At 34.2% G+C, this 13,717-nt stretch overlaps 2 protein-coding genes across 3 annotated transcripts; both read left to right on the plus strand.

Annotated features, from left to right (window-relative positions):
• Positions 1-856: 856 nt before the first annotated feature.
• Positions 857-4,760, plus strand: LOC130994763 (uncharacterized). 2 transcript variants are annotated; one of them, XM_057919826.1, is made up of 2 exons: positions 857-3,683; positions 3,965-4,760. In XM_057919826.1, the coding sequence occupies exons 1-2, from the start codon at positions 3,352-3,354 to the stop codon at positions 4,146-4,148; spliced, it is 516 nt and encodes a 171-aa protein (XP_057775809.1). In that variant the 5' UTR covers positions 857-3,351; the 3' UTR covers positions 4,149-4,760. The 2 variants fall into 2 exon arrangements, with proteins under 2 accessions (XP_057775809.1, XP_057775810.1); XM_057919827.1 differs by having other exon boundaries at positions 3,977-4,760.
• Positions 4,761-4,904: 144 nt separating this feature from the next.
• LOC130994760 (uncharacterized) lies at positions 4,905-9,772 on the plus strand. The gene is made up of 3 exons (XM_057919820.1): positions 4,905-6,687; positions 7,826-8,746; positions 9,549-9,772. Exons 1-2 carry the CDS (start codon positions 6,384-6,386, stop codon positions 8,734-8,736), a joined length of 1,215 nt encoding a protein of 404 aa, XP_057775803.1. The 5' UTR covers positions 4,905-6,383; the 3' UTR covers positions 8,737-8,746; positions 9,549-9,772.
• The last annotated feature ends 3,945 nt before the right edge of the window (positions 9,773-13,717 follow it).

Here is a 13,717-nt window from a genome sequence, read left to right on the forward strand (position 1 = left end):
TGTTAGTGTTAATGTCATTCAGTGTTAGTGTTAGTGTTAGTGTCATTTCAAAAAAAATAATCAGAATAATTTAACTGAATCAAAATTTGAATTAAATAAAATTTAAGTGTGTACCAGGTATACGGGAGATCACCTCATTTTTTATTTGTTGTTTTAGATGGGGAAGGTAAAAGGGGGAGAGAAGAGAGAGAACAAGCACAATTACTTTCAAACAACCACGCCATGAAACGGGCCCACTATTAGTTTTTTACTTTTTTATTTGTATTTCTCTTTTCCCAATACGAAATGCCATGCTTTTCTTTCAATTATTTTTTTTTTATCAAGCTTTTCTTTCAATTTTTTTTACATTATATATACATAAAAGAATATGATTGTGAAGTAAGTTTACATACATTGGCATATATATATATAGGAAGATGTTCTAATAAAAACCTCTGTTAAAATGAGAACTAGGAACCTAATCTTGACCTTTTAAATATTAGATCTAATGGTTAAGATTTAGTCAACAAAAGAAACTGTGCATCTATATATTTTACTGTGCACTTAAAAAATATACAATTTATGCAATTGAAACCAACAATGCAAAATACTCAAGCAAATCGAAATTGTGCATCTGTAGTTTAATCTCAGCCCTCTATTTTATTTAAATCAATGGCTTTAAATTGGTTCCTAGTTTTCATCTTAAGATGAGTTTTTATATTAACCCTACCCTATATATATATATATATATATATATATATATATATATACATGCAAAGTATGATCGTAAAATAATTTTATTAAAGTTAAATATAAATATAAAAATTAAATAAAGTTAAATATAAATATAAAAATTAAATATATATATATATATATATATATATATATATATAAGTGAGTATTATTAGAAGTAAATATGCACTCATATAGTTATATTGGGAATTGAACTTAATATTTGATCATCCATCTTAAAACATAAATTTTGGTCATTTTATAATTTCGGACAATATTGTCCTTGATTTAGGCTAATTCGATCAGGCTGGGCGCGCATGTCCGGTGGTACTTTTGGCACTAATATTATAATTTGTGTCAAAAGTATCAAATTACTTGTATTTTTTTCATTTATGTTGGTACTTTTGACACTAATATTCTCATTTGTTTTAAGTAATTTGGTACTTTTGGCATAATTTATACCATTAGTGCCAAAAATATCAAATTAATTACTATTTTTTGTTTTGTTTTCTGTTGGTACTCTTTACACAAATTATAACATGAGTATCAAAAGTACCTCCGACCCCGTGGCCAATCCGATCCAATCTGCCCAAATTAAAGGCAATACAGTCCGAAATTGTAAAAATATCCAAAATTTGTGTTTTTAACATGGATGATCAAATATTGAGTTTTATTGCTCAATATGGCTATCTTAAAAGTTGGCTCTTATTATAATGGGACACATAAATAGTTAAATGTGAGAAAATATGATTGTGAAGAAGATTAAAAAAGTTTGAAATTGAGAAAGATATTAATATGACTGATGTGACACCACAATGGAGAAGCACCAATGTGGATGTTCTTATCCGGTCTGAATTTCTAAACAACTAATCTATTTGCTTTAATAGTTAGTGTCAAAATGTTACTAATTTCTGCATAAATTTTGTCACATTCAAGAACATTTTATCTTTTCACTATAATATACTTCATCCGTCCATGATAAAATATTCTTGGTAGGAGTGATGCGAATTTTAAGACGAAATTGTGAATGTGAAAATATGTTACAATTAATATTGAAAGTGATGAAAATATGAATAATAAGGATAATTGTGGTATTATAAGTGGTGGGATATAATTTATATAAATAGAATAAAAAAAATTGTAGACGCTCCGAAAGAAAAAAATAGAACATTTTATCATGAAGGAAGAGAATAGATATTTTTTATTTATTATCATAAAAATAAATAATTATTCACATATAATTTAATAAAGTGGATCATTTTAATTTTAATTTTCACCCATAAATAAATACCTCAAAAGTTCAAAACGGGTATCTGCCACCACAGGCGAACATACTAGGGAGGTGAAAGAGGCTTAAGCCTCCACCAAACTTTTTTTTTTCTTTCAAATTGTCGTAAATTATCTTCCGTCGTTATTAAACAATGTCACCAAACATTGAATTATCATCCATAGACTGGAGAATGAGAAAGGATTGGAATTGCAAAGATAGCGCAGAACAAATGGCTTCAGATGGCAAAGAGAAATAAAAGTAAAATTTAACTAAACTAACAATGTCAACAAATAGCTTGAGATGGCTATTATGCATTATAAAAGTAAAATTTATTATAATACTATGCATTATACTTAACTTTCATTTCAAAAAATAAAAAATTTAAAAAAATATATACCATAATTTTTAATTTACTAACCTATTATTAACTAATAAAAAGTGAAATTAAATGATAAATACTCCCTAGTTAGTAATCTTAAATTAAATTAAAGCATACAAAGTTGAAATTAGAAAGAAAAAAATAATAATAATCATTCCACAATAAATTTGCCGCAATTTCCTTTTTGGTCCGTCCACAAAAAAATTGTCACTTTCATTTATAGCAGTGGAATCTACATATCTTCACTCATATTTAAAGTGGGACCCTCACTCTACTAACAACTTCCCTCACATTTTATTAAAACCTGTTTCATCTAAAATGTGGCAAATATTTTGTGGACGGATGAAGTATATAAAAAAATACTCCCTCCATCAACAAAGAGTGTGTGTTTATTACTGTTTTCGCATGTCCATAAAGAGTGTGTGTTTTCCTTTTTAAGAAACTCATTCTTGTACTTTAAACCTTATTCATACTCAATATTTACAAAATTTACATCTTTTAATTATTTTATGAAAATCTATGCCCTCCACTCCATCACACACTATTTTTTATGGACGGAGGGAGTAAATAAAATTGAAAATGAGACACAAAGTGTGACATCAAATATGATACACTGAATCTCAATTTCTTTAGGAGAGGAACAAGAAAAATATAAGAGTACCCACAGTGGGGACTCGAGTCACCCCCGAGATCGGGTCACCCACTACAGGCTCGTCCGCCTCGAGGCTGGCCTGATTGCCGTTGGATCCAGCGCGTGCACGCGCTTATTTTTTTTTAAAAGAAATGATTTTTTGAAAAAAAAAATGGCCGTTGCTGATAATTTTTTTTTTGAAATTCGATCATTTGACTGTTATTCCCTTTCCCTTTTTTTTTCAATTTTTTTATTTCTCTCTTCTTTAAATACTCCTATCTTCTTCTTCTTCTTCACACATCTTCTCCTATCTTCTCCAATTTTCTTCTATCTACTCTATCAAATTCTCTCAAGAAAAAAATGGATCCACACAATCCCAATTGGTACGACGTAAATTGGGTTCCCGACCTCTCAGGCGGAGACGATTATCATCCCGATTTGACGGGTATCAACTTGGAGGAGATGCCAGCCGCCCATTCCACGTCGAAGCCCAAGAAAGGAGGGCAAATGAAGGCTATGGCCTTGAAAGAGAAGGCGCCGGTTCCTATGCTGCAGGAAGAAAGAGCCACTCGGCACACCTACACCCTGGAGGAGCGGACCTTATTGTCTGTGTTTGGGCAGAGGAGACCAACGATGCCGTCCGGGGTGTCGATCAAAAGGAAGAGGCCTATTGGGGTCGTATTCTATAGCAGGTGAACTCCCTCCTCGGCGTCGCCTTCAAACTAGGGTTGTAATCGAATCGAATCGAAGCGAATATCAACATATTCGATTCGTGATTCGATTCAATTTCGAATATTAAATTTGATTCGTTGATATTTTCGAATTATTCGATTCGATTCGTCTTATAAAAGTACTTTAATTTTTTTTTCGAATACTCAATTCGAATAGTCGATTCGAGTATTCGACTTGTATTCTATATTATTCGATTCGAAAATATTCGATTCGAAATTCTAAAGGAAAAAAATATGAAAAGGCGGCGATGCAGGTGGCGCGGCGATGCGGCGACGAGCGATGTAGATGCAGCAGATGTAACTCTGGGGATGCAGGTGACGCGGTGCAGATTCAGGACAGCAGCAGATGCAGGCGGCGCGGCGACGCGGCGTTCGTCGAGAAGAGAAGAGGAAGTGCGAATTGCGTGGGGAAGAAGAGGCCGCTGATGAGGTGCTCTGGGGAGGGCGTCTGAAACTCTAAATTCAGAGGTGGAAGGCGTCGACCGTCAGGGAGAGAAGCGCAGATCTGTGGCCGGCAGGGTGGGGCGGCGCGGTGGTGGAGAGAATGCACGGTGTTGGGAGGCTTGGAGTTGTGCGGCGCTGCTGCTGACTTGAGGAATGAGGAATTGAGGAGGCGCTGATTTAGTTTAGGGAATTAGGGTTTAGGTTTTACTTTTTAGCATATTCAATAATTCAAAATATTATATATATATATATATATATATATATATAATATTACTAAACACACCACACAAGATATACGCACTAACTCTGCCAAAAATAAAAAAATTCGGTCAACACCATAATAGATTAAGACGGTTACAAATAAAAACAAAATTACATAACTAATTACCTTTAATTAACTATGAAATTAAATAACTTAAAAAACGAATCACATATAAACGGATGAATATGGACCGTGAGATTCTACTAATCTAAGGGCTTGGATTAATTCTCCATTCTCAAAATACTTACCATTCTCTATGGATTTTCTCCCTATATATATATATATATATATATATATATATATATATATATATATATATATATGTATATGTATCGAATCGAATATCTACGAATATCGAATCGAATATCAAAATTTCATATAAGTATTTGAATAATAATCGAATCGAATATTTGTTATCGAATACGAATCGAATAATTTCGAATACGAATCAGGCAATTTCGAATCGAATCTCGAATCGAGCAAAAATATTCGATTCATTTACAACCCTACTTCAAACCCCGCCAAATAAAGGGACACTTCGCCCGAGTGGCTGCAGAGGTGAAGTTGTGGGAGAATGTTTGGGTGGAGGTTTGCGCGAAGTGGCTTTCCGGGCATTCCGACTACATGCTCCAACAGAAGGCCCAAGTCATCTTCCAAGCTAGGAGCCTCACTTCTGGCCCCTTCAACTACTGGAATGCATGGAGGATGCTCCGAATCAACCGGAGGTTCAAGTACATGTACCTTGAGGGCGACGTCCATTCATCCAAGAGGACAAAGACTTCGGAGACGGGCGACTTCACCACCTCGGCGTCGGGCGAGGAGATCACGTCTTCCCGGCCAATTGGAAACAAGGCGGCGAAGACGGCAGCGGGAGCGGCGAAGGGGAAGGGGAAGGCTTCGCAAAGCTCGGAGCCTCCACCGTAATACACGGAGAGGTTGGATAGATCGGACGACAAGCTGGAAAAAATCATCGGCGAGTACACCAAGAAGGACGAGCTGAAGAGGGAGATCCACGACGATCGAGTCATGTTCGTGAAGACTTCCGACATGACTCCGGAACAGCTCAAATGGCACAAGTAACGGGTGGCAGAGATCATAGCTCGGCGAAGGGCCGGTGGAAACTAGATACTCCCTCCGTCCACTAATTCATGACCTAAATAGCAAAACACGGATTTTAAGAAAAAGTGTATTTTTATTAGTTGAGTGGAGAAAGGGATCCACAATTAATGTATTGTTTTGGGACCCACCAATTAAATATAAATAAAAACTTACTAAAAATGGATAGGCCTTGAGTTGGTGGACGTCCCAAAAAGGAAAGAAAGCCTTGAATTAGTGGACGAAGGGAGTAGGTTTTAATTATGTAATTTTTAATTATGTTTTTAGATTTTAATTAAGTAATTTTAAATTATGTCTTTAGTTTTTTTTTAAATATAATTTTTAGGATTTTTAACATTAATGAAGTTTAATTTTATGTAAATTGTGTTATTTAAATGTGTGCAATTAAAATTAAATGAAACATAAAAAAATCAAAACTAAAAAAATCAGGTCAGCTATTATGTCATCCTACTACAGTCTTCTTCACCCAATGTGGTCCCCCCCTCTATCAGGTCACCCTCAATAAACATATTACCCTCAATAAACATATTTATCATATATAAATATTACTATTATTATTATTATTATTATTATTATTATTATTATTATTATTACAAAATAGCAACTAAGGATATTATTACAATTTTTTTTTTGACGGATATTATTATTACAAATTTCACAAAATGAATTGAAATATTAGTAGGCACTATATGGTTTTTCAATGGTAAACTCTGAATAGTTGCATGCGTTTTTTTGCCTTTAAAAAACCGCCTTTGTCTCCACAAGTGTCTCTCTCTCTCTCTCTCACACACACACACATCTGATTCCCTTGTTCACTTGTTCCTGCAATATGCTCTGAAATGGAAAAGAATGAAAATGTCGATTTCGTCTTGCCCGATAGCTGGGCCGCCTCCACACCTCCCGGTTTCCCACCCCAATCGCTCAAAGCTCGCAGCTCCGCCGCCGCCGGATTATCAACAAATCCAAACCCCTCTTCTAAAGAAAACGAGCCAGTCCATGGACTAAATCAAACGCCGCGCCGCCGCACCTGTAGGAAGAGATCCCGCCCGCAATTCTACGCGCCTTCAGCTCCACCAAAACTGGCGGCGGCTGGACGCCGCTGCAGAGGCCGCCCGCCTAAATCAGGATTCATATCTCGGCTTGGTAAGCTTATCTTTTTTTTTTTTCTTTTTTCTTTTGAGGCATAAGCTTATCTCGTTTTGTTGTTTAGTAAATTTGCATTTCACCGTGTTTTAAGGAATTAATTAAAAATGTTAATGTATCAAAATATCCATTTTGCTAATTTGCAGCTAAAATAGCCATAAAAGAAAATACTCATTTTTTTGGCTTAAATTAGTATGTTGCCCTTAATTCATGTGAATGAAATTAATTGTGAATTGTAGGCAAAATATGATCCTGACACAACTAGTATGCTTCTTGGTTGTGAATTATAGGTAAATAGGGTTAATTCATACATTTAAGAAGCTTTGTCATTGTGATTGTAGGCAAAGTAGGGTCAATTTAGGACTAAAATGTATTTTGATGGTTATAGGTAACATACGGTTAATTAGCGACTAAGATCTTCGTAGTTGTGATAACAGTGGTTAGTTTTTAATTTTTTTTTCCATCTTATAATGACTATGTTTTATCTTTATAATGGCAAAATTGATATTAGTTCACTCTGAATTAAAAGGCTATAGATTGGATGGATTTTGCACAAAGAACTACAATGGTGCCACTGTGTTTAAATGAGAAATACTACTAATTATATAATACAGCTTATTCCAAGCACTATTTGAGCAGTAATTGATGTATATTTCTCTAGCTCTGGTAGGATCGGAGTAGGATATGCATTTGAGCCCAAATGATGATTGTTTGAGAAATGTCACAGGTTATTGTAACAGTGTTAGTTTGTTTCAATTTACCAATAAATGAAATTAGTGAAGATATATATCATATTTCATTTTATAACAGAGATTCAGTAGAGAATTGTCATGGTTAGTTATCTTTGTGCATAGTCACTTAATGCCAGAGATTGATAAGCGAGTCAAGTAAAGTCTACTTTATTCCCATCGACCTCTTTTGATTACTGTCATGTCTTCTGGAGGTGTATAACTCAATGTTCATGCTTAGAATGTTTGAACTCGAACTCAGCCATCGAATAAGGTTTATCCGGTGTCCCTAAACTTCGTTCTTTTTATCAGATTAAGCCGTTTGTTATATCATTGAAATGTCCGGCTTAATGATCGTCCTGAGCTACAATGCAGGTTTTATCTAATTGTTTCTTACCTCTTTGCTATAGCGCATTTAAAGACAGTAACAAGCGATGGCAATGGGGTTTCCCCGGTTAGCAAGGACCAGTCAAGCTTGCAAGTAAATGATAATCAAGTGGTTGAACATGGCTCTCATCCATCACCTCATTCTCTGGTGGGGCTTAAAACAAATACGAAGAAAAAGACCAGTGAGTCAAGAATGAACCAGAGGACTAGTTTTTGTGCTCATGATATTGAGGATATACTTGTTGATATATCACTCACTGAAGTACCTAATGAAAGAGCTCGGGGTGTCGGCCACAATAACCAGATAAGCGAGGGCATTGACTCAAAGATCTGGCAACACGTTGCGAATGCTCTACAGTATATGACCGGGAATCAAACTGCGGTGGCTGATGCAAAAGTAATGCCAAGATCCTCTGGTTTCAACCCCAGTCTTGTCCACACACTTGAGGCCATTAACAAGAAGCACGGGGATATCACTCGGGGTTGTTTGTTGGAATCGGATTGTATGAAGACCGTTGTTCTGCTTGGCATATGTAAGGTGGTGCAAGATCTACAAAGGAAACAGTTAAAAGACCTCGACATCAATGGTTTGAATTCTTATTACACTGCTGTTAGGGATGCAGAGAATATGAAGGTGAATGTGCAGTGGCTACGCAGCCGGCTTGATGAGATTGGAGATGCTTGTAAATTGTCTGATGGAGCAAAAAGATTGATGGATGAAAGGGATAGGCAAGTCGGGAACATTGACGAAACGAAGAAAAAGCTCTCGCAGCGGAGAGTTGATTTAGAGAGGCTTCAATCTGAAGTTCAAGGTATTGAGGAGCAGCTGGTTCAAGAGCTTGTGTTGGTGGAAGAGTTGAACAAGAAATTCAGCAACCAACTGTCAAAAATATCACGATTCCGGCATGCAAACTTGATGGACGGCCTCATATGATCTCATTAGAGTAAGCTTCCTTCCCTCTCTATACCCGGCCTCCCCCTCCCCCTCACCCCAGTGCTCGTATCAACAAACACACATAGAAATGCTATATGTGAATGGTTGATATAAGACATTAGTCACATTACATGAGAATGCAAATAGTGGCAAATGAGTGTAAAGCCAATTTTGTATTATCAAGTTTGACTCTCACTCAGGGAAAAGTTATTCGTTACGTATTCTTAGTACCTCTCCCAATATGGTAACATCAATGTAGAGTAGAAAGCTTAAGGGGGTTAATCATAGTTTTGTAAAGCTTAAGGGTTAATCATAGTTTTGTGTTCTCGAGACTTTGGAAAAAAAATGATTTATGTCTTGTCCTACAGAATTCAGCGACAGAATGATATGAATCACACCTCGCCACCAGATCCTTAGGTGGATTCTCAGGGTGGGTGTATGGTTTTTTCTACAATTTTATATCGAATAATGCAGATTCTGGCGAGGCCACTCATTATTCCGCCGCTGGATTGTGTTAGGTGCAACATAAATCAAACATTTTCTAAAGTTAAGAGATTTTGAAGTGAAAACATAAGTTGTGCACACAAACTATGATTAACCCAAAGCTTAATCCTCATATGCTGAAAGATAGAAGAAAAATGGCCACAGCCAACTAGTCTCGAGCCCAACTTGATGTAGATCTGCATAGCATTACAGCTGAATACTACTATAATTTAATTTGCATTTCTTCTGTAGGTGTAGCATGCATGTGATATGCGATGTAATTTGTCACTCTTGTTTTAAGCTGACAATGACTTTTTCATCTTTGGCAGGATACAATTTTGTGACCAAGAATCCAACATGAAAAGTAATTATGTGTAATTAGATTTCGTAGATCATGTTAGTATGTATATCATGTTTTGCCATTATGTGGATTTCTTGATTTGGAATGCCATCTTGCCTAGTCTCCTGCTATGTTGGTATGTAAAATCTATCTTTGTATCTTTTTATGTAAATTAGAGGTGGTAATAGTCAAAAGATACACAAGGTTTTTCTATTATCTGGTTTATATCATTAGCTTGTAAGTTGTCCATCAAATTCATTAATTTTTTAATTTGTTCTTAATCGTTCATAATTGGCAATTTCGCCCAAACTAAAGCTGAGGTGGCAATCGGAAAAGCAGCAAACTTTTAGTATCCATCTTTTCATTTTAGTCTGGCCCACATTTTTGTATTCATTTTCATTTTTAGTAAAGTAGATGCTAACACTCTTATACAGGTGAGACTCTTATTCCACTCACAACACACTCAATTATTTTATTAAAATCTGTGTCATTCTCAAATGGATACTAAAATTAGGACGGATGGAGTATTACTTTTACTCATATGATCAAATACTCCTTCCATCCATAATATCAATAATTTTTTCTCTAAAAAAAATCAATAATTTTCAACATTGTTTTGAAACTGTATACTGTATGTATAATAACACATCATAGAGTTCAAAATTCTTAAAATCCACTTATCTTTATTAAGACCATGCTACTTTTATTACATAGGTACATACAATTGCAGCTGGCCTAGCTGGTATATATGTATGCATAATATTTTGATAGCTTCTTGAAAATTTTCATGGAATTATTTCACCTACTACTGCACCACCATCGCCGCTGTCGATGATACCCTCGCCGATACCATCAATTCCGCCGCCAATTATGATCTTTTCGTCATTGGCTGTGGAACCGCTCTCAGAGTCAGAGCCACCAAGGTTCCGGCCGGCAGCCGCCGTGCAAACAAGAACGCTCAGAACAAAAACCAGAACAAATTTTGAAGCCATACTCATCGTTAATTTGCTGAGAATTAATGAGATTATTACAAACTAATCTTGACTCTTAGATGTTGATGATGCATGAGAGTTAATGGGAGATTGTATTTATAGACATTGATTATGGATCATCAATTATTGTATATTCCTCCTCATGCATCCACGTACCTAAATCGTAATTAATTAACTAAAAGAAATTGTTGTTCCGATTTTCTTTGAGAAATTAAGGAGGCTGTATGCTATATATGATAGCTACGCTGATTCGATATTAATCTGGATTTTGGATAACTTCTTAGAACAATAATGTTGATGTGCATTAAATTTGTTATCTAAAGTAGATCGTAAAATATGAGCCACGTCGTATCATATGTGCTGTAAAATTCGAAGTTTGGCATCGAAATGTTAATTAGTAATTCGACACACGGCACGTACCCGTGAGCTTTCGAAAGAGAAAAAGAGTTTGTTAATTAATTGCTATACATTAGATAGGCAACGAAGCATCTTCAGCTTTATGATTAATTATTTAACTTTTACTTCTTCCCTCACATGAAACATCTTCCTTGATGAAGTGTACACAAATTTAAGAAAAAGTTAGCTGTATATCTGATGATGGAGAAGTGATCCCACGAATTAGCTCAAATTCAAGCTCGACCAATAAATATCCTTTATTAGATGACGGTTTTTTTGTCCGTCGTCTATTCTCTAACAGATGACCGTTTTTTTGTCTGTCGTCTATCAGCGCCTCTAAATAGACTACACCTTCATTAATGACAGACGATTTTCTAATAGATGACACCTTTGGTCTGTCATATATTAGCGATTTTCTTGTATTGCATTTGCAATTCACAAACTGTTTCCACTTTTATCTAATATCAACTTAGTTGTTTTGTGTAAAGATATCAATTTAATATCAACTCAGAGCAGGTATTCAGAGTAAGAATGGCGGAAACACAGAAGCAATTGAACAAGATTCTATTACAAATAACAATATCAAGATAGCACTGCAAAATTATGAAAAATTTTGACCTGGAATATATGCAGCCGCAGCAGGCATTCGTCTTTTCAGGAAAAAAAAATAGCCTCTTTGTTTTGTGATTCACTTTTCTTTTTCTTTGTTACACATTAGTAGTGGCGGTGCCTGGAATTTAGTTCGAGGGGCTGAACTTGCCCTCAGAATTTTTTTTGGGACATTCCGTACATTTTAGGCATTTTTTATTAAAAGACAAGCATAATAGTAATAATAACGTATAACATTTTCATAAATTATATAGTTTCAATGCATTACAAACTAGAATCAATACATTACAAAAAAGGGCATTTCGTACATTTTAGGCATTTAAAAAAAAAAGACAAGCATAATAGTAATAATAATGAACAACATTTTCATAATTTATATAGTTTCAATACATTACAAATTTTTTTTTTTTGGCATTTCGTACATTTTGGGCATTTTTTATTAAATGACAAGTATTAATAGTAATAATAGATTGTATGGTTTTAAATCACACAATTAACTTTAAGTTAAATATATATGAGGGGGCTATAACAAGCAAATCAACTTTTGTAAAACAAAATTATTTTATAATAGGTATATATTAAAAAAAAAACACTCAAAATTTGGGAGGAGGCTCTAGCCCGCATATGGCTCCGCCACTGCACATTAGGACACGTTTCGACGATGATAAATGATTTATTAGTTAAATTATAAGTTTATGTCGTGTGTTGTAATTTAATTTCTTAAATTTAAGTTGTCTTTTATGTTGAAAGATTTTTTTAAAAAATAAAAATAAAAATAATCTTCATTATTTGCTAAAATTATTATATAAGATTTGCAAAATTAATTATTATTTATATATTAATTAGAAATAACCATCATATTAATTTATAATAAGACAAAAATAATAAATGTGAAATCTAAACAAAATGTTACTCCATATTGAGCAAGTTGAAAGTGGAATCCATAATAATATCAGGAAACACCTGAGTTTGATGAGGTAGTGGAATCCATAAGTAGGAAGACAGGATAAGGTGACGTGTCAGCGAAAACTTGATGATGGAGTTGTTATTAGAGATGCTCTAATTCAACTTTATAAAAAAGAAAAGACAAAAATTTGAGTGCAACATGTTGTATGGTGCATGGATAATATGTTACATCCACCCAACACCACCTCTTACAAAAATCACTTATCTACTAAAAAATCACACCCAATTTTTACAATTCAATATCAATAATTTATTATTTAACATAGTGGAGCTCTTTTTTATTGAAAAAAATATCTATTAGTAATATATATATATATAGATGGAGGATCCTGTAAAAACTTCATATTTTTGTGACACCTAAGAACCAACCACAACCCTTGATCATTTTAATCCTACGGTGATTATTTAATGCATTAACCAAGCCTCAATTTAGACGGCAAGGAGTGTTATGTAATTTTGGCATTTTGTATAACAGATTATTTCCTAAACTCATGCAACATCATATCAGCTAATTATGGCATGTCAATATTTTAACCATATCTTTGATTCCTCCACTAACACACGATTATAGATTTTATTTGGTAGATTTCCTTAAGTCAATATTCATGTTTCATGGGTTTGCAAGAGTTTTATATGAAAAAAGAATTATTATTATAATTCAATACATGAACAATGACTTGTCATACATTTCGGACTTGTTCATGAACTTTATACATGAACAATGACTAATTCATTTACAGTGTTCATGCATGATGTTCATGACTCATTCTTATTTGATGTTCATGACATACGCATAGGACTTGTTCATAGACTTTATATATGAACAATGACTTATTCATTTACAGTGTTCATGCATGATGTTCATGACTCATTCTTATTTGATGTTCATGACATACGTATAGGACTTGTTCATGAACTTTGTTCATACATATTGTACATGAATAATTACTTGTTCATGTTATTCAGGACATATTCGTAGGACATATTCATATAAATGAACATCTACAATATCTAGAAATAAATGGGTAAATAATTACAATCCACGTGCATACATTTGATTAATATAAACATACAATTTTCAAAAACATATATACTTGTTCATGTCTAACATACTTGTTGACAAAGAGAGAGAAGGTAAAGAGACGTGAGAAGATGAAATTAAAAATTAGGGAGATATTCAACGCAATTATTAAGG

This window comes from Salvia miltiorrhiza, chromosome 7, assembly GCF_028751815.1.
Source record: "Salvia miltiorrhiza cultivar Shanhuang (shh) chromosome 7, IMPLAD_Smil_shh, whole genome shotgun sequence".
Classification (NCBI taxonomy): Eukaryota; Viridiplantae; Streptophyta; class Magnoliopsida; order Lamiales; family Lamiaceae; genus Salvia; species Salvia miltiorrhiza.

Coding starts and splice junctions, on each gene's coding strand:
- LOC130994763 (XM_057919826.1), top strand. CDS start 3,352: ATGGATCCACACAATCCCAATTGGTACGACGTAAATTGGGTTCCCGAC. Junction 3,684..3,964: donor GGGGTCGTATTCTATAGCAG/GTGAACTCCCTC, acceptor AAATATGAAAAG/GCGGCGATGCAGGTGGCGCG.
- LOC130994760 (XM_057919820.1), top strand. CDS start 6,384: ATGGAAAAGAATGAAAATGTCGATTTCGTCTTGCCCGATAGCTGGGCC. Junction 6,688..7,825: donor AGGATTCATATCTCGGCTTG/GTAAGCTTATCT, acceptor TCTTTGCTATAG/CGCATTTAAAGACAGTAACA.